This window comes from Tursiops truncatus, chromosome 11 (genome assembly GCF_011762595.2).
Source record: "Tursiops truncatus isolate mTurTru1 chromosome 11, mTurTru1.mat.Y, whole genome shotgun sequence".
NCBI lineage: Eukaryota > Metazoa > Chordata > Mammalia > Artiodactyla > Delphinidae > Tursiops > Tursiops truncatus.
The window spans coordinates 101,250,866-101,269,464 of NC_047044.1; the positions used below are offsets into that span (position 1 = coordinate 101,250,866).

Consider the following 18,599-nt stretch of genomic DNA (forward strand, 5'->3'; position numbering starts at 1 on the left):
GTAGGTCGGCCACAGGAGCCCAGGACAGTCTGTAGCTCTCCTACCCCGACCCCCAGGAAACTGCTCTGTTGGATGGACCACTGGGGGGAAAAAAAGATCCAATTAAGCGGCTTAAAAACTGTTTCTTAGCCGTGGAAACCTTTATGCAAATACATTCTACATGGAAGCCCAAAATATCAACAAAGGAAAGTGGACGGCCCTTGCTGGGGAGGGGAGGGGGACAGGACTCTCTCCTACCCTTCACGCTTGCCCCCAGGAAGATACGACTACCATCGAATTTGAGACTTCACGGATACGTGGGCTTAGGGCCAAGCTAAAGTAGCACTTAAGTTTAAAAGCAGATCGATTTACAGATTAAACTGGGGAATATGTGGATGTTGCCGGAATCTTAAGGATGGTACCCAGCGTCCTCACATTTGGAGAGAAGCGGGGGACTGTGGCCCCTTAGTGAACGCTCCCCTTGACGACCTAACCCGAGAGTCAGCCACCGAGCACTGTCCCTGGGGTAGGAGGTGTTCTGCCAAGGAAGCTCTCTTAGTCAGTCAGATGATGTGTGCCGGTGGCCACGCACTCCGTCTAAGGAGAGGACTGGACTTGCGGGGGTCACAGTTCAGAGCCCTGGGAGGAGAACGGGGGGCAGGAGGCGGGGGAGGAAGAGACAGATGTGAGACGTTTGTGTCTCGCAGGGGGCTGGGCAGGGGAGTTTCGGGTTTGCTGCTGGTCTAACGCTGTGTCCCTTATTGGTGGGACTGTGTCATTCAGATCCTGACCGGGGAGGACTGGAATTCGGTGATGTATGATGGGATCATGGCTTATGGCGGCCCCTCTTTTCCAGGGATGTTAGTCTGTATTTACTTCATCATCCTCTTCATCTGTGGAAATTGTATCCTTTGCTCCTGCCTCCCCCACCCCGCCCCCGCTGCCCCAGCTCTCAGTCTACAGCTCGATGCCAATAGGTGTGCCCCGCAGGTCCTAACTTTGGGGGAAGCCAGGGCCCTCCCCCAGGGGAAGCAGGGAAGGGCAGGCTTGGGAGAATATGTCCAGCCCAGACCACCTCAGCGGTGTAGGTGTCTGGGTGGGAGCCCGGAGCCTGGGGCCGGGGGGGACGCGAGTCGTCCCCCAGCCTCCAATTCCAGGAGCGCACCCTCGCCGCGGTCCAGGCGAGCAGCCCCCCGCCCGGCGTTGTGCTTGCAACCACTCACCCGATGTGTGCGCTGGCTGCCCAGCCCAGGCCCCCTGCCCGGGGAGGACAGAGTCTTCGCCCCGGAAGTGACGTTCACCTGTCGCCCTGCTCTCGGGCCAGGGTCCCTCGCGCTGAAGCCACTCTGCGGGATGTTAGCCGCAGGCAGAGTGGACGGGCCACGGGCAGGATCCCGGGTCCCAGGCTGCCGGCACCCCCTTCCCGTCCTGTCCCTGCGGGTGTGTGCACAGGGGCTCGGAAAGTAAATCACAGAAGATCTGGACACACAGGCCAGCGGGCGGCCTCGGGCACACCCAGGGCTGCACCTAGAGTCCTGGGAACGGGGTGGAAATAGCAGTGCCTCCGACCCAACGGGCCGGGTGAGGCTGAACAGGACGGTGCACGCCCAGCCCCTGTCCTTGCGGGGCCGCAGCCCTCGCTCCCCGTGTGAGCCGGAGCCTCCTGGGGCCTGGGGTGGAAGGTGGACCTGAGCAGCGTTAACCTCTCGTCTGGACGGGCTCTGATCCGGTTCTCTGACCCACAGTGCCTGCGTCCGAGTCTGGGGTTGGGGGAGAAGAAAGGGCAAACTCCGCTCCAGTTAGGAGCTCGGTGGACCCTCCCAGGGCCTCTGTCTGAACAGGGTCACAGCGGGAGGGGCAGGGCGAGCGGGCACCTCCTGGCAGCGGTAATGGCCACTCTGCACCCTGTCCCGCTGCAGCGCTGCTTACGGTGTCAGTCACGGGTGGTCATCTCGAAACCGGCAGTTAAAGAGCGAGGCCCGGCTGCCGGCCACCCCGCCCCCGGCCCCAGCCTGCCAGCGGGCCTGCTCTCGACCCCTCAGAAAACCCCAGGAAGCTAATGGGGTGATGGGGCTCAGAGCCCCTCCCCGAATGGAGCTCTGCCCCCGCGTGTCCTGCCCCCTCCCGCCCCCCTGCCCATCCACAACCCCAAGTCCAAGGGTCATTTTCTTTAAGAATGGGCACAAACAGATATCCTACTGAATGTGTTCTTGGCCATTGCCGTGGACAACCTGGCTGACGCCGAGAGCCTCACCTCTGCCCAGAAGGAGGAGGAAGAAGAGAAGGAGAGGAAGAAGCTGGCCAGGTAACCGCCAGCTTCCGCGGCCCAGCCTGGGGTGCCGCTCCCCCCTGCCTGGCCGTCCCTCCTGGAAGGGGGCTGGTTGGGGCTCTCTGTGTGCGTTGAGCTCTCCCCTAATTCCTGGGCATTGCTCTAAGCGGGGACCACCGTGAATTACATCTCTGGGAAGGTGTTGCCCCACCCGTCCAGGAAGGTGGCGGGTTCTCTATTGAGAAGGGAGGTCATGAGAGGTGGTAGGAGTAGAGGGGAGGGCGGGGGGCGGCAGCCGCTCATGGGAGAGGTCCAGCTCCGGCTGAAGAGCCATGAGAAGACAAGCCAGGGCCCCACTCTGTCTTCGTCCTTGTCTACGTGGACTGTCACGGGCCACACCTCTGCTGAGTACTGAGCAGGGTTCTCCAGGAACCTTCCTCTGGGTTAGACAGGGACTGAGCCTCTGAGAAGCTGGACTCTTCAACTGAATGCTAGACAGAGCCAGGTGGGGACAGAGTCGGGATGGGACAGAGCTGGGCAGGGACAGAGCTGGGATGGGACAGAGCCAGGATGGGACAGAGCTGGGCGGGGACAGAGTTGGGCAAGGCCCAGCGCCCCTGTGATTGAGCCGCATGGCATGGGCCCCAACAGACCACAGGGCAGCTCCCTATCAGTCTGGTCACATCCCTTTCTTTGCCCTCCTGCTGACCGGCCAGGACTGCCAGCCCAGAGAAGAGACAAGAGGTGGTGGAGAAGCCGGCCGTGGAGGAGACCAAGGAGGAGAAAATCGAGCTGAAATCCATCACTGCGGATGGAGAGTCCCCCCCTGCCACCAAGGTGAGGGTCTGAGGCCCGGGGAGGAGGACACGGTCCTCCTGGGCCAGACACCAGGGGAAGCGGGGGAAGAAGGGGCTGGGGAGGGTGGACAGCAGAGCTGGGCGCAGAGAGAAGGCAGGCCAGCCTTCTGCTGGTGTCCTGAGGGATGTGTGCAAAGGAAAAAGGATGTGTTTCTGAGTCGACGGCTCAGCCTAGACTAGGGGGCGATTTCAGGGCTACCCGAAGCCTCGAAAGCCGTGGACCTTGTCTCACTGGACCCTCCTTCTCTCCTTGGATGCCTAGATCAACATGGACGACCTCCAGCCCAACGAGAATGAGGACAAGAGTTCCTACCCCAACCTGGAAACCACAGGTACCAGCCCACAGCCTGGCCTGGGGGCGGGGGGATCTGGGGTGGACACCCAACTGTAAAGCCACGTGCTGGCCCCAGCTCCCCCGGCGCGGCTGCAGCGCTGCCGATTACCCTCTGCAGGTCGGGGTGCTTCGCTCCTTGTTTCCTCGTAATGACAACAGAAGACTGGGTGCATCGTGTGGGAGCGATGCCTTTGGGCCTTTTGGAAGCTGGATTGCGTATACATTTAAGGTTTATTATAGCCTATGTTGTAAAATCATTATTAAGTTACATAACTTATTAGGATAACATATGTCACGGCATCTTGCTCCCTTAATAATAAACCCCAAATCTGTCCTGTCCTCACCCGGAAGGCGGTGCTGAGCACAGCGTGGCCACCGCCGCTCGCTGCTCTGCAGGACGTGTTCAGAGCTCCGCCGTCTGGTCCGTAAACTGGCAGCAGGCCCCCTGGAGAGGGTTTCAGGACAGGAGCCCATCAGCCCCCCTCAGGAGCCACTTCCCTGCGTCAGGAAACCACACCCTGTGTGAGCCCTGACCTGCCCTCCTTCTACAGAGAATTGCAGATGTTATCACGAGCTTCAAGCTCAAAGTCACGACACACTGTCAAGGCACCGTGGGTCTCGCTGACACCCCTCCCCGCACAGGTTGGGCTGTGTCGGGTCACAGCCCTGTTGGGAGCCTGAAAACCTTCTGCGTTCGCGACCGCGTCCAGCCTCCTTTTCCCTTTCCCTCCACAGTCTGTCTGCTGGGAAGGAGGATTTGGCTTCCTGGGGCTCGGACAGAAAGGAGGGCAGAAGGGTGTCCGTGTGCGCCGGGCACCAAACCTTTTGAAGCCTTCAAGCCCTTCTGGGTGGAAACTATTATAGAATTTCAAAGACAGACCAGAAATATCCAGCGAATGCAGCGGGCGGGTCTTGCCTTGATCCTAAAGGAGCAAATAAACTTTTCGACGACATTTTTGAGGCAATGGGGGGAAATTGAATACAGACGGGGAGCCAACTGATTTGGGGTAGGTTTTGTTAATCGCGGGACCCCCTGTGGGAGGCGCCTGTTTCTAGTCCCCGCAAAGCAGCCCCGCTGCCCAGCGGTGGCCTGTCAGGCCTCCCCTCCTGGTTCAATCCCCAAAGCTCGCCGGTGGGTTGGAGCCTCCCAGCTTCGTACACAGTACATTGTAGAAACATCGCCTCACCCAGGAAGGAAAGCTTGTGCCAAGACGGTGCCTTTATCTAACTGATTCATTTACTTGAGTGAACATACAGATGTGCTTGAGAGTCACTAAGGGCTGAAAATTAATAAGTACACACGAAAAGGAAATGTGATGACACCAGGGAATGTGCGGCTCAGTCCAGACGCTGTGGGAGAGGCCTGGGCCCTGCAGGGGCTCCAGGAGAGAGCAGTGCGGGGAGGTGGGGCGGCGGGGGGGTCGCAGAGCAGGTGGTCCCCACTGGGTCTGCAGTCGGGGAGTTGAGGCGGCGGGGGGGGGGTCGCGGAGCAGGTGGTCCCCACTGGGTCTGCAGTCGGGGAGGTGGGGCGGCGGGGGGTCGCGGAGCAGGTGGTCCCCACTGGGTCTGCAGTCGGGGAGGTGGGGCGGCGGGGGGTCGCGGAGCAGGTGGTCCCCACTGGGTCTGCAGTCGGGGAGTTGGGGCGGCGGGGGGCGGTCGTGGAGCAGGTGGTCCCCACTGAGTCTGCAGTGCGGGGAGTTGGGGTGGCGGGGGGTCGCGGAGCAGGTGGTCCCCACTGGGTCTGCAGTCGGGGAGTTGGAGAGGAAAGAAGTTACTTCGGGAACATCCTGTTTTCATGGCCACAGAGCTGGCCAAAACCAGGGGGACGTCCATGCATTGATTTAATAGCTGCTTATAAAGCACCTACTGTGTGCCGGGCCCTGGACCATGGGGGACAGAGAAGGCCACTGCTCTCGGGGGCCCCCATTGTAGTGGGAGGCAGACAAGGAGCAAGAAAGCAAACCAACCAGAAAGGAAACATCAGGAAGATCATAAAACCAAGGGCCCTATTAGAGGTACCAGGTGGGCGGGGCTGCCCTGGCTGCGTGGTCACTAGGGCCCCTTTGAGAATTGACCTCTGGGCTGAACCCTGGGTCAGAGGAACCAGGTGTGTGGAGATGACTGAGGGAAGAGCTTTCTAGGTGGAGGGACCGGCAAGCGCAGTCGCACCTGTGTGCAGTGGGGCCCCAGCAGGCAGAGGGCCGGGGGCGGGGCAGCAGCAGGTGGGACGGCCCCCAAGGCCGCGCAGAGGGATGGGTCCCAGCTGATGCGGGGGGAGCACAGGAGGTTCTCAGCCCACGTCTGCCTTACCTTGCAGAAGACTTGCTCTGGCTGTGGTGTAAAAGCAGTGGGACGGGGCAGTGGGGATACTCATGCAGCAGTCCAGGCAGGACGATGGCAGCAGGGCAGGGGACCAGCTGGACTCGTAGAGGGTGCGGCCCTTGGGGGTGTTTGGAGGCAGGGCCGGCTGGACAGAGAAGCTGGAGAGGCGGGAGGGCGAAGGGTGGCTCTGAGGGCCGAGCTGAGCCAGTTAAGAGAAGGTAACGGCACGGGGAGTGCGTCCCAGCCTTGCTCTGCAGGTTGGCCTTTTAGGGCGGCCGGACTCTGGGGCTACATGGAGGCCTGGATGCTCCTTGACGGCAAAGCCATGGCTTTGCGTCCAGTGCGCTGTGGGCCCGAGGTGTCAGAAACAGTATTTTGACTTGAACCGGCCATGAGCAGAATCACAGCGGTGAGCGTGGGGCCCCGGGCGGCCGGGCCCGAGGGTGGGCATTAGCTCTGCCTGCCGCGTTTCTCCTGCTGAGTTCTGGAAGCGCCGTCTGAGAAGTGGCCGGGCCTCGCTGTCCCCGCTTCTGTGGGCGCTGTGAGAGCTGCGATGAGAAAACAGCACCAAGGCGTTCCACGGGCATCGGGCGTCTGGGCGGTTGGCTGCCCACCACAGAAGGAGCTCTACCTGACTTCCCCTAATCCGTCACCTCTCTCCTCATGCGTCGTACGTGCAAAGCATCACGTGCTGGCAACCTTCTGCCCCTTTACAAGTTTGGTTTGTCCTCCCGCAGTAGTTTCCTCTTAAACGTTGCTCGCAGGACGAAAGAGTACACACGATTCTCCCCGAGGACCTTAGAGGCACACAAACCTGGCGAACGTGTTTTTCTATAAACACAGATGATTAAATAAGTGCTCAATTACCTGTTCTCAGATATTCCTGAATAAGAAAGTGTTGGGTCATTTAGAGCAACACTGGAAAGAGGGCAGAGCCAGGCGGGACCTGAGATCCTCCCGGTAAATCCCACGTACAGATGCCGTGGTGTAAGCCCACTCTGGCTTCGCTGATTTTGCTTTCATAGGAGACCTTGCCAAGGTTAGTTAGGAAGCTTCAAGCCCCTCCTGGACACCATCTTCCACTGTGTGCCACTCTTCTGCTGAAAGTATCCATTGCCTGCCGGTCAGCTCTGATTACTTGCGGGAGGGCATCTGATCTGTGCCTGTGACCTGCTGGTCCTCCAGAGAGGCCTTGGGTCCTTGGTTGTCTCCCGCTTGATAAAGAACCGCTGTCTGTGCCAGGCTCTTTTGCTCCGCCCCACCTGGCTTCGTGGTAACCGGGAGGGAGCACAGACCTGTGGCTGGTCCACGAGGTCCACCGCCCAGAGCCATCTCTTCCCCGGACCTTCCTCATAAAGCCAGTGTTGTTAAATCATCCCCAAGAAATGAGGCTTCCCGTGCCAGGGGGTTTCTCTCTGCAGGGCTTTCAGCACATGAGGAGACGGAACCAGGTACATTTAAAGTCACGCACCCGAGGCGTTTTTGTCCCAAGTGCCAGGTGGGTGTGGGAGGCCGGAGGTGCTGCTGGGATTCACAGGAAGGTCCTTCCTGGGCGCAGGGACTCAGGAAGGCCAGGTGAAGGTGCTGTCTGAGCCGGGGGTGCCCACAGCTCTGCGGAGGGGCTGACGGGCAGGTCATGCAGGGAGAGAGCTGAGCCACCTTCATGGAGCCCCCGGACACAGGCTTCAACAACAGAACTTCATCCTCTCACGGTTCTGGAGCCTGGAAGCCAGACAGCGAGATGCCAGCAGGGCCGAGCTCCCTCCAGCGGCTCTGGGGAGAGTCCCCACTCTGCCGGCCAATGCAGTCCCTTCGAGCTCCTCAGCCGTTGCAGCCTCAGCCCCATCTCTGCCTCCGTCCTCCTTCCCTGTGTCTCCTTACAAGGATAGCAGTCCCCAGAACGAGGGCCCACCCTCGTCCACTGTGACAGCATCATAGCTAATGACATCTGCAAAGGTGCATTTTCCAAAATAAGGTCACGTGCTCACTTCAGCAGCACAAATACTAAAAATTGGAACGATACAGAGAAGATTAGTATGGCCCCTGCGCAAGGATGACACGCAAATTCGTGAAGTGTCCATATTTAAAAAAGAAAATAAAATAAAAAGGTCACATCCCATGGCTCCGGGTGGGCATGGATTTGGGGGGATGCGATTCAACCCACTACAGTGAGTGTTCAGAGAATAGTTTGATGTGAGTGGAAAGTCTGTCGGGAAATAACAGGCAAAGAGCAGACAGACCGAGGAAGATGCTAGACACTAATTTACGGTCTTGGAGTGTCTACCGTGGGTGGAGATTGTAATAGCACCACTCTGCGGTACATACGTGCTATTACCCCAGCTCACAGATGGGGAAACTGAGGCACAGAGACACTAACTTAAACAGCCAGAAAGAAACAGAGCCAAGATTTGGATCAGGGCATGCTCCTAACTTCCATTCCCTTCTAAACATTGTTAAGTACCTTGGACAAGAACAGGGTATGCAGTTTCCTTCCATGGCCAGTGAGCTTGTGTGCCTGTGGTCCACATTCAGTGTGGCTGCTGGCCTGGAGAACAAAGTGCTTCTGTAACTGGTGTCAGCGTCTGGACCTTTGGACGGAGGGCCTGTTACGGCAGGATTACGGCCTGACTGCCCCTACAGCACAGTGTTTTCTTGTATTTTCAGGAATAGGGAGAATGTTGACTTTAAGCTCCTGGAACATTCAAGGATGGGGTTGTTTGCCGGGGTGTCAGGTCAACTGAGCCACGCCCTTTCCCCTGCCTGCAGTCCAGAAGGGTGAGGACGCTTGGCAGTGCCCCAGTCTCACCTGGTCACCTGTCGCTAGTGCCTGACAACTAGGATGACCAGCCACCCCGATTTGCAGGGGACTGAGGGTTTCCTGGGATGTGAGAACTTCCATTTAAAAACAAGGACGGGGGGCTTCCCTGGTGGCGCAGTGGTTGAGAATCTGCCTGCCAGTGCAGGGGACACGGGTTCGAGCCCTGCTCTGGGAAGATCCCACATGCCGCAGAGCAACTGGGCCCGTGAGCCACAACTACTTAGCCTGCGTGTCTGGAGCCTGTGCTCCGCAACAAGAGAGGCCGCGACAGTGAGAGGCCCGCACACCGCGATGAAGAGTGGCCCCAACTCGCCGCAACTAGAGAAAGCCCGCGCGCAGCAACGAAGACCCAGCACAGCCAAAAATAAATAAATAAATAAATTTTTAAAATAAAAAAAATAAAAACAAGGACAGGTTTTGAGTTGGTCACCCTACTCTCAGCCCCCTCTCGTGTGCTGCCGGGGAGTCTTCCTGGAGCAGAGATGAGCTCCAGCCATGCCCACGGGGAGAGAGCTGGGTGTCTTGGCTGGTCCAGAGATGTGGATGATGTCTGATTCCTGTCCGTAGGAGGGCATCTGGAAGGAAGCCGCACGGTGGTAAAAATAAGCTGGAGGGCTTCCCTGGTGGCGCAGTGACTGAGAGTCAGTCCGCCTGCCCATGCAGGGGACGTGGGTTCGTGCCCCGGTCCGGGAAGATCCCACATGCCGCGGAGGGGCCGGTCCCGTGAGCCATGGCCGCTGAGCCTGCGCGTCCGGAGCCTGTGCTCCGAAATGGGAGAGGCCACAGCAGTGAGAGGCCCGCGTACCGCAAAATAAAATAAAATAAAATAAAAAAATAAGCGGGAGCCATGGAGCTGTTTAGAGCGGTGCTGTTTTCTTGCAGGAGACGAGGAGGAGGAGCCTGAGATGCCCGTGGGGCCCCGTCCCCGCCCCCTCTCTGAGCTGCACCTGAAGGAGAAGGCGGTGCCCATGCCAGAAGCCAGCGCCTTCTTCATCTTCAGCCCGAGCAACAGGTGTGTGCACGGGGCTTCGCTCTCTCTGTGACACAAGCCCGGCAGGCGCCCTCCAGCCTCTGGGTGGGGCTGGGACTCTCCCAGCTCCCCGCAGCTTGTGTAAACAGGCACGGATTTAGGGAAGAGAGTCCTGGATTCTGAATCAGAAGACCTGGGTTTGCTTTTCTCTCCGTTTTGTGACATGGGTAAACTCTGTTTCTGTTCTGTTGGTGATTACATTTAACTTAACAAGGCCTAAAGTTGCACAAGATCCTAAACCTTCTCCTGCAAAGTAGAGGTAAAGTAGTTAGACCGCTCGAGCTCCTCCCAGACCTCCTACCTTACGTGCTATGGCTGGTGAGTATTTTGGGCCCGACCTTTATTTCCCACGCGACAAGTCAGGCGTGAGTGCCTGTGGAGACAGTGTGTGTTTGGATTTACGTACCGCTTACTATTTTTTTATCTGTTCCCCATTTTTTATGCATCTCAGTCCATCCCTCGACAATCATTTTCTTTCCTCCTTAAAGTACATTCCTCAGGAGGTCTTTTATGGAAAATTCGCCTGGCCTCTGTTTGTCTGTCATCCTTCGCATTTCTTGTTCTTGAAAGGTAGTTTGTCTGTGTACACACTTTCAGGTTGACGGGTTTTAGCTTCAGCGTGTTGGATGTGTTATTCCCCTGCGAAGTCGGAATGCCTACGATTGCTCCTTAGTCAGAATCTGCCCCTTGTCTCCAGCGGCTTTTAACGTCATCTGCTGTCTCTGGGGTTGCGCACTTTTACCACCATGGATTTCTTTCCATTTATCCTGCTTGGAATATGTTCTGTTTCTAAGTCTATGGATTTATATTCTTGTCAGTTCTTGAACGACATTAAAGATTAGGAGAAGAATAGCTACTTCTTGGAAAGTTGAAGCGTAGTCTCTCCACACACTGCCTCATCTTCCTTCTCTCCAGCTGCTCCAAGTAGACGCAAGTTATACCTTCCCATTCTGTCCTTCCCAGCTCACACATTCACATCTTCATATCATTCATCTCCTAGTCTCTCGGTTGGAATTCTGGCTCATTTCTTCAGACATATCTTCCAATTTCTCGATTCTCTCTTCATCTCTATGTTACTGTGTAAACCAGTTTTCACATCAGCTTATATCTTTTCACTTCAGACAGTTCCAGGTCTTGCTTGGTTTTCCAGCTCCATCTGTCTATGTCTGAGTGTCTTGTTGATTCATCATCTTTGTGGTCAAGTCCTTTATTCCATGAAACGTTTCAAATATAGCTGTTCTAGAATGTGGATCTGATGTTTCCAACATACACAGTCTTTGGGGAGGGGCCGTGTAAGTCAATTATTTGTAGTTTCTTCGATTCCCATCTCAGTGGCTTATGTTCCTGAGTGTTTAATGATCTTTGATTGTGACCCCAATACTTCGTCTTAATCAGCAAGATTCCCATGGACCTAAATTAGGACTTGGAAGCTTTCTTCCAGATGCTCCTTGAGGGCATTGGCTCTGCCTAGGGGTCCCGGGCCCCTCTGCCCCACCTCCGACTGGCTCGAAGCTTCCTGACAGCTGTGCTGCTACCGGCCTCGTCAGGCGCCTCTGCCCGTCCCGGCTGCATGTCACACAGACCCCAGCTCAGTGCATTGGCTTGTTTGTTTGGGGAGGATCGCTGCAGACCCTTCCTAACTCTCGTGAAACCAGAATTGTCTCAAAAAACTTGTCCTTTCCAGAATTTGGTGCTCCTGCATCAGTAAGGTCTCTCAGAGCGTTTAGTCAACCACACGCCAGGAGCAGAAGCCTGACGGCCAGGTTCAAGTCCTGGCGACACACACACACACACACACACACACACACACACACACACACACACACACACACACACACACACACACACACACTGTGTCTGGGCAAGCCTGTCCTTCCTGGTGTCAGTGGTTTTTATCTATAAAATGAAGATGCTAATCACACCCTCCTCCCCTCCTACTGTCAAGGTGAGACAGTATAAATGACACCCCCAGCGTCCGAGGACCTACCGTGAGCGCTCGGGGGTCAGATGTGTCGTTCTTTGTCATTGTGCCGAGGTGCGGGATTGACTTACTGCCACGGAAGCACGTCCCCTCGGGGTCTGGGCGCCCACGCTTCTGGGTGGCCCTGTTGCTCCCTGTACATAAACACATGAAGCAGATCTCACAAAGCCGTTATTTTTAATGATGGGAGAGACGTCCCCAAACGAAAGCCGGTGGGTGATGTCACAGCAGTATGTAAAATGTAGGGGTTCCCAAAGGTCTCAGGCGCAAGCCCGAGGCCCTGTGGGTGGGCACACGGCGTGGCGGGCGGTAGCACTATCGTTCCGCCGCGGCGGGACGTCGCGGGGCTGAAGGGGCGGAGGCCCTGGCCCTGCGTGACGGCCCCTCCCACTCCCCTGCAGGTTCCGCCTCCAGTGCCACCGCATCGTCAACGACTCCATCTTCACCAACCTGATCCTCTTCTTCATCTTGCTCAGCAGCATCTCCCTGGCTGCCGAGGACCCCGTCCAGCACACCTCCTTCAGGAACCACGTAGGTACCTCGTCCCCTGCACCCTGCCCCCGCCACGTGGCCCCCAGCTTCTGTGGCTGCCCGACCCCATCGTTCAGTCCAGAGCCCAGCCCGCATCTCAGGGTCAGAGGCACAGCAGACATTTCCTTAAGAGACGAGAGCTGGGTGGAAACCCATCTTAGGACCGTTAGCCGGAGGAGACCACGGACCCAGCGCCTCAGGCCAGCCTGACGGGCCACAGCAGACTCCGCGGCCCGCGGGTGTTCCCCGGGGGTCCCCCTCCCTGGAACTGAGCGGTCTATACCTTGCCCCAAGGTACACTGGCCCGTCCTGGCCGCCTGGGGGCAGTGGCAGATGGGTGCTCTGATGAGGCCTCCCTCGCATAGGAGGGCCTCAGTGACCCTCTGCAAAGTCTAAACTAAATGTGGAGACCACCCCAGGCTCCGGTGACCTACATCATAGGCCAGAGTAAGACCTGCCATATCTCGAAGCCTCGAAACTTTATCAAATCCCAACCAGGTGGGCACGAAGGGAGGAGTCCACCACCTGCCAAGCCGGCCGGTGGTCCTGCCACCTGCGTGGTCCAGAGCTTTCTTACTGGGAAAGGCGCTGGCCCTCGCTCTGATCCATCACCTGAGACGTAGTAAAGCATGAACCCCGGAGCCTGCCCCTGGCCTGGGGTGCACCCTTCCGCACCCTGAAGGGCACAGCAGCGGCGTAGGGTCCCACGAACATGACAGACTAGCTCGTCATGCCAATGCGAAGTAAGCATTTTGCAATTTCATGCAGTGAAAAGCAAACCCCACGCTGTCCTTTTGACAAGCGTCCCAGCGGCCTGATTTGGGTTCGTAAGTAAACTGAATTCATGAGAAAAGCACCCAGCCAGACCCAGGGCCAGCTGAGTCGGCCCTGGAAGCTCCCCTCACAGATCTGGGGACGCCAGGACCCAGTGCTGTGCCAGTGCCTCTGGTCCCCTAACCCGTTCCACTGTCTCCCCACGGAAAGGCTCCCCGCTTTGGGTGACTTCCTGCTGGTGACCCCTCCTCCCGTCCTGCTTCTCCCATCCCTGCCCCATCCCCACCCTGTGTCTCTTTGTTTTACAGATTCTGTTTTATTTTGACATTGTTTTCACTACCATTTTCACCATTGAAATTGCTCTGAAGGTAATGCATGCCCCCCGCTCCTGCCCTGTCCTGTCCTGTCCGGCTGTCGCTGCTCTGCTCCTAACACACGCTCTGTTGTCCGGCCACTCAGAGCCACTAATCTGGTTGTGCTTATCTTTCAGATCCTAGGCAACGCAGACTATGTCTTCACTAGTATCTTTACGTTAGAAATTATCCTCAAGGTAACGCACGCAGCAAAGCCTCCTCTCTCTGTGCTCTGCCCCTTTCCTCTTGTTTCTTTCACTCGTTTTTACTCTCAAGTCTGAAACTGGAGGAATTTGTGCCCCTCACTCTGTGCCCTGTGCGCAGTGTCGGACTGATGCTGGCCGGGCACCGCCCACCCCCCACCGCCTCTGGAAGCCACGCCTGCCCCGGGCTGGAACCGTCCTTTCCTCCTCCTGCCCAGAGGAGATGCCACACAAACAACACAAGTGGGAAAGCTCAGGGGCCTCCGGGAGCCACCCTGCCTGTGCCCGTCGGAGGCCTGTTGTCAGCACAGGCCTGTGTGGGGGTAATCACGGGGCCAAGGCCAGTGTCCCAACCGAGGGCTTGGGACAGACCCTGCAGACACCTCTGAGCCCTGGGTTACCCCCGAGGCTCTGCTGCCTCACCCCTTGCCCCGGGCCTGGAGGAGGGAGCATGTCCTCCAGGGCTCAGTGTGGAACCCAGAGCCCAGGGCTGAGGGGCTGGACCCGCTCCAGCCCAGCGACCCCAGCACAGTAGAGCCCATGTCTGAGCAGCTTCGGGTGACAGGCGTTTGCCCTAAGCTTTATTTCGTTATTTCTATTAATATACAATTAATATATTACTTACATCTACTCTGTTAGGGTTTTCAAGTTTCCCAGGCCACCCGAGCTTCGGGGGTGAGTTCCGAGTCGAGGGAGTGTGTGTGACTCCCGTTCTCTCCCAGAGCCTGGGGTCACCCTCACCACGGTCGGCAGGGCCGCCCCGCTCGGTGCCTGTGGCAGCCCCAGACCCTCCCTCCTGGCCTCCTTCAGGCGAGGACGGCCTGTCACATCCACATACAACCTGAGTGGTCACTTTCGCAAGCCTTCTTTTTTTTTGTCCAGACCTCCTGGTTCCAGCTAACCAGACGTTAACCAAGAGGAAACCAGGAGTGTTCCTCGGGTTTCCTCTCTGACCCCGGGGGTGGGGAGAGGGAACCGGGGCCGCCTGACTGCGTGGATGCCCTTCCCTGGACTCCAGACTCGGGGAGGCACACAAACGCCACACTCTTTCCTGGTCTCAGACCCTCCCCCAGCTCCCGGGTGGGCCTCAGCGGCGCTCCTTTTCCTCCAAGGCTGCCGTCTCCTTACAAGCACGGTGCTGGCGAGATCCTCTCTCCCGCCCACCCTCTCCCTCTGCTTCCCGCTTCTACGCTGCCTGACTGTGCCTGTAGGTGGAGCCCGGCCCCAGGACACTGCCTGCACCCGGTCCCCCGGGTCCCTCTGCCCCGCCCTTGGGCCCGGCATCCTGCCCGGCGGAGGTGGCCATCGTGCAGGAGGGGTGTCCAGTGTCAGGGACAGTTGGAAGGCCTGGGCACGTTTAGCCTTGTGGGACCAGGACAGTTGGCCTGAATGATGCCAAGGGCTGTCACCTAGAGGAGGAGGGAGGTGGGACCAGAACCCACGAGTAGAGATTGCAGAAGGTAAGATGCGTTCAATGAGCAGCATTGCTGCCCGGAGCGGAGCTGGCTGGACGGAGGGGCGTCCTGCCCTCCCAGCCCAGCGTTCAACCCTTTCCTCTCCCCAGCGAGGCTCTTCCTGGGCAAAGGTTAGGACTTTAGGAGCAGAAGTAGGATAGGTGGCAGTCAGTAGACAGGGTAAAAGGGGGGTCCTGCACTGGGTACCTGACTCCCTGGATCTCACAGGGAGCTTTCAAATAAATGCCCCGTTTTCCCAGCGTCCACCTGCCCTTTCTCCTATGGCCACCCTTCCTCTGGCCCTGCCTGGGCTGACAGCCTGCACACACACAGACACACAGACACACACACACACACACACACACACACTCGCCAGCCTTCGGGGCTCAGGGCCTCTCAGATAACACAAACCATGGAAGCACCCGGGCCCGCACTCGGGGGCCCAGACCTCCACTGAGAGACAGGACAGCAAGCGGCCCCTCCAGCTGCAGGCCTTCGGGACAGATCCCCAGCTGTGTCCCCGTGGCCCTGCAATAAGCCACCCACTTCTGGAAGCTCCTGGCAGGCCTTCGGGACAGATCCCCAGCTGTGTCCCCGCGGCCCTTCACATAAGCCACCCACTTCTGGAAGCTCCTGGCAGGCCTTTAGGACAGATCCCCAGCTGTGTTCCCCGCGGCCCTTTGGGACAGATCTCCAGCTGTGTTCCCCCCAGCCCTGCACATAAGCCACCTACTTCTGGAAGCTCCTGGCAGGCCTTCGGGACAGATCCCCAGCTGTGTCCCCCGCAGCCCTGCACATAAGCCACCCACTTCTGGAAGCTCCTGCAGGACACAGGTGCCTGAGTCCCCTGTGACCCCCTCCTGCAGGAGATAAGTGGGAAGAATTAGGTTCCAAGAGCTATTTTTGCCAATTTCCCCTGTGTTTGCTTTTGAATCGCTCCGCGGACGGGCTGCCTTGCGCACGCTCTGTTTCCAAAGAGATAGATTGGCCCCAGGTGACCAGGGAGCTGCTTCCAAGCTCTAAGCCGTCAGCTCCAAATTTCCCCCTTTGGCTGTCACTTCACGGCTGTGACCCTTCAGCCCTTCACCTGGAAATCCACTGGCCCTTAGCTCACGTCAAGGAAATCGGACAGGTGTCTGTGGGGCCTCAACAGCGGCTCTAGGCTGAGCTCCGAGGGGGGTGGTGACAGCAAACCCGAGACAGTCATCACCCCTGAGGTGGTCCCTTCTTAGTCTCCAGGGGGCTTTCACGTGGTTCTCCAGCAGGCGCCTCACAACGGCAGGGAAGGGGATGCCACTTTACAGAGGGGGCACTGAACATCCTCCCCATCACAGGAGGGACCCAGAGTCCAAGTCCTAGCTCCCCGGCCGAGTCCAGTTCTCTGTAGAGAAGCTCGCCTGGCATGCAGCTTGCCGTCTGCAGGACAGTGACCTAAGGGCTTTGCGTGTAATTCCCGAGGGCGCTTACCACCCTCCAGCGTAGAGGATTTCGTTGCCCCATTTCTCAGATGAGACTCAGAGAAGTCGAGTAACTTGCCCCGGGCACTCAAAGTGCAGAGGGTGGCCTGGCTCCAGAGCCGTGCTCTTACTGTGGTGCCCACGGCCCCTCTGAACACACGGCTCCAGAACCAGACAGTAGAATGGAGCTCAGAGTACTAGGCCTGGGTCATCAGCACTGCCTGGGGCTGGGAAGTGGACAGATGCGGGTTGCCAGCGTCCTTGGTAGAACTTCGGGCGTTAGGGTCTGCCCGAGACTGAGGGATTGCCTGGGACTAAGCCAGGAAAGTCCTGGGAAGCCAGGGTGGCTGGTCCCCACCGGGGGTCCCCCCAGAGGACCGTGTCCTAGGCGGGCCCTGCGGTGGAGCGAGCTTGTGGCGGGGGCTGTGGGGGACCTGAGCGTACGGGGGCGCGAGGGAGCCTTCAGGGGCTGCAGCAGCGGCAGCAGCAGAAGCTCGCGGCACCATGTCTCCTGTCCTGGCCCCCCAGCCCCCGTCACTCCTGGGCTCCTCACCTGGGCCTGGCCGGAGGTGCCGTGTGGGGAGGGGTGGAGTGAGGGTCTCTGGAGCCCGGGGGCTGCTCATGCCGCGCCTCCCCGTGTCCCCCCAGATGACCGCCTACGGGGCCTTCCTGCACAAGGGCTCCTTCTGCCGGAACTACTTCAACATCCTGGACCTACTGGTGGTCAGCGTGTCCCTCATCTCCTTCGGCATCCAGTGAGTGGGGCCCCCTGGCCCCCGAGGGAGGCGTGGATGGGGGACAGTGTCGGAGAGGACAGCCGGGAGCCAGGGGTGGGGGGAGACGACAGCTGGTGGCGGGGAGGCCTGCCTGTGGCCACGCGGAACTAGGCTGGGAGCGGGACAGGCCCTCGCTGGCGGCCGTGGCTCTGGTGTCTGGGTCCTCAGTGGTGGGACCCTTGGGGTACATTGACCCAAGCGAGGATCTGTTTCCATGTCTGGATCTCACCCAGCAGGTGGGCCCGGCCCAGTTACGAGAGAGGAAGGTCTCCAGGGCCCTCCCACTGGCTCCGCGGGCACCCTCAGCCCAGGCCTGCGGTGGCCACGGCCAGCCCTGACTCCCCCCGCCCCTTCCTCTCGGGTCTCCAGTCAGAGCCCCTGATGAGGGAGGGAGGGAGAGGGAGGAGGGACTGGTCCTCACGCCTGGCTGTGCAGGGGAATCACCGGAGCAACTTTAAAACCTTTAAGACCTTTGCCTGGACCCCTCCCACCCCCCAAGCTTTGATTTAATTGGTCTGGGCCACAGCCAGGGCCTGAGGGATTTTAAATGGTCTGCGGACAATTCCACCTGCAACCCAGGCTGTGAACGTGCTCAAGTTTAAAAGAATCTCATTACTAGTTTCTCCTGAATTCTCCCAGCTGGTAATGCTAACCCTGTACTTAACTTCCAAAGCACTTTCCGTACACATTCCTCTCTGAGCCTCACAGGACCCATGAGGCAGGCAGGGCCAGTGATGTTATCACTGTTTTCTAGACAGAAAACTGAGGTCAGGACCTGGGACTCGGCCCGGGTCACCCCAGTGGCAGGGCAGAGGCGTCTGGGGCTCCGTCCCGAGGCTGTCCCCGTGGTCGGCCTGGAAGGAGCGGAGGTGGAGGCATTCAGAGTGAGACCCTTTGCTGGGATCATCCTTATTCTACCCCAGGCTGTCTGCCTGTGAGCTTGTGGGTCTAATCCCGTCACTGCCACTAAATCACTCTTACCCTCGAGCCAAGAATGCCCCCCTCAGTCTGGCCTTTCCGTCCCTGATTCCCCCCTCAGTCTGGCCTTTCCATCCCTCCCATTGTCCCTGAGATGCTGGGATGGGTCGGGCGGCCCTTTGAGTCCCTTGTGATCAGAGAGTCGTGAACCAGAGACACAGGGCTTTCCCCCAGCCCACTCTCAGCGGACAGCGTCCTGACACGGGAGGCATGAGGTCAGCGCTTGCTGACGGGACCACGTGTTTTAGGTCCCAGGGAGGGTAAGGGCTCTCCAAAGGCGGCTAGTGGGTGAGGGCGAGGGATGCTTCAGAGAGCCCGCCAGCCGCCGTGGTGAGGGGCCTGCGTGCCCCTGGAGGGCGCAGTGGCCTGTGCTCCCAGGGGAGCCGGCTGGGCCCTGGCGCCCCAGGTGCGCGGGGTCTGGTGTCCGAGCCGTCGCCTCTAGGCCTGGGTGTGCTGTGCACAGAGGGAGCGTGATGGGCAGCC

General features: G+C 58.7%; 1 protein-coding gene and 1 non-coding gene across 11 annotated transcripts in view; both read left to right on the forward strand.

Moving 5' to 3' along the window:
• Nucleotides 1–18,599, forward strand: part of CACNA1C (calcium voltage-gated channel subunit alpha1 C) — a 485,400-nt gene that overhangs the window by 397,631 nt on the left and 69,170 nt on the right. For all 10 annotated transcript variants that reach the window (XM_073789178.1, XM_073789179.1, XM_073789180.1 and 7 more), the window contains exons 15-22: nucleotides 763–883; nucleotides 2,170–2,284; nucleotides 2,965–3,085; nucleotides 3,368–3,437; nucleotides 9,462–9,591; nucleotides 11,992–12,121; nucleotides 13,204–13,263; nucleotides 17,011–17,117. In XM_073789178.1, the coding sequence (XP_073645279.1) occupies nucleotides 763–883; nucleotides 2,170–2,284; nucleotides 2,965–3,085; nucleotides 3,368–3,437; nucleotides 9,462–9,591; nucleotides 11,992–12,121; nucleotides 13,204–13,263; nucleotides 17,011–17,117 (854 nt within the window). The remainder of the gene's footprint in view (nucleotides 1–762; nucleotides 884–2,169; nucleotides 2,285–2,964; nucleotides 3,086–3,367; nucleotides 3,438–9,461; nucleotides 9,592–11,991; nucleotides 12,122–13,203; nucleotides 13,264–17,010; nucleotides 17,118–18,599) is intronic.
• Nucleotides 7,742–7,849, forward strand: LOC117314421 (U6 spliceosomal RNA). Its single transcript, XR_004529166.1, has one exon. It is a non-coding gene; the product is annotated as a U6 spliceosomal RNA (small nuclear RNA).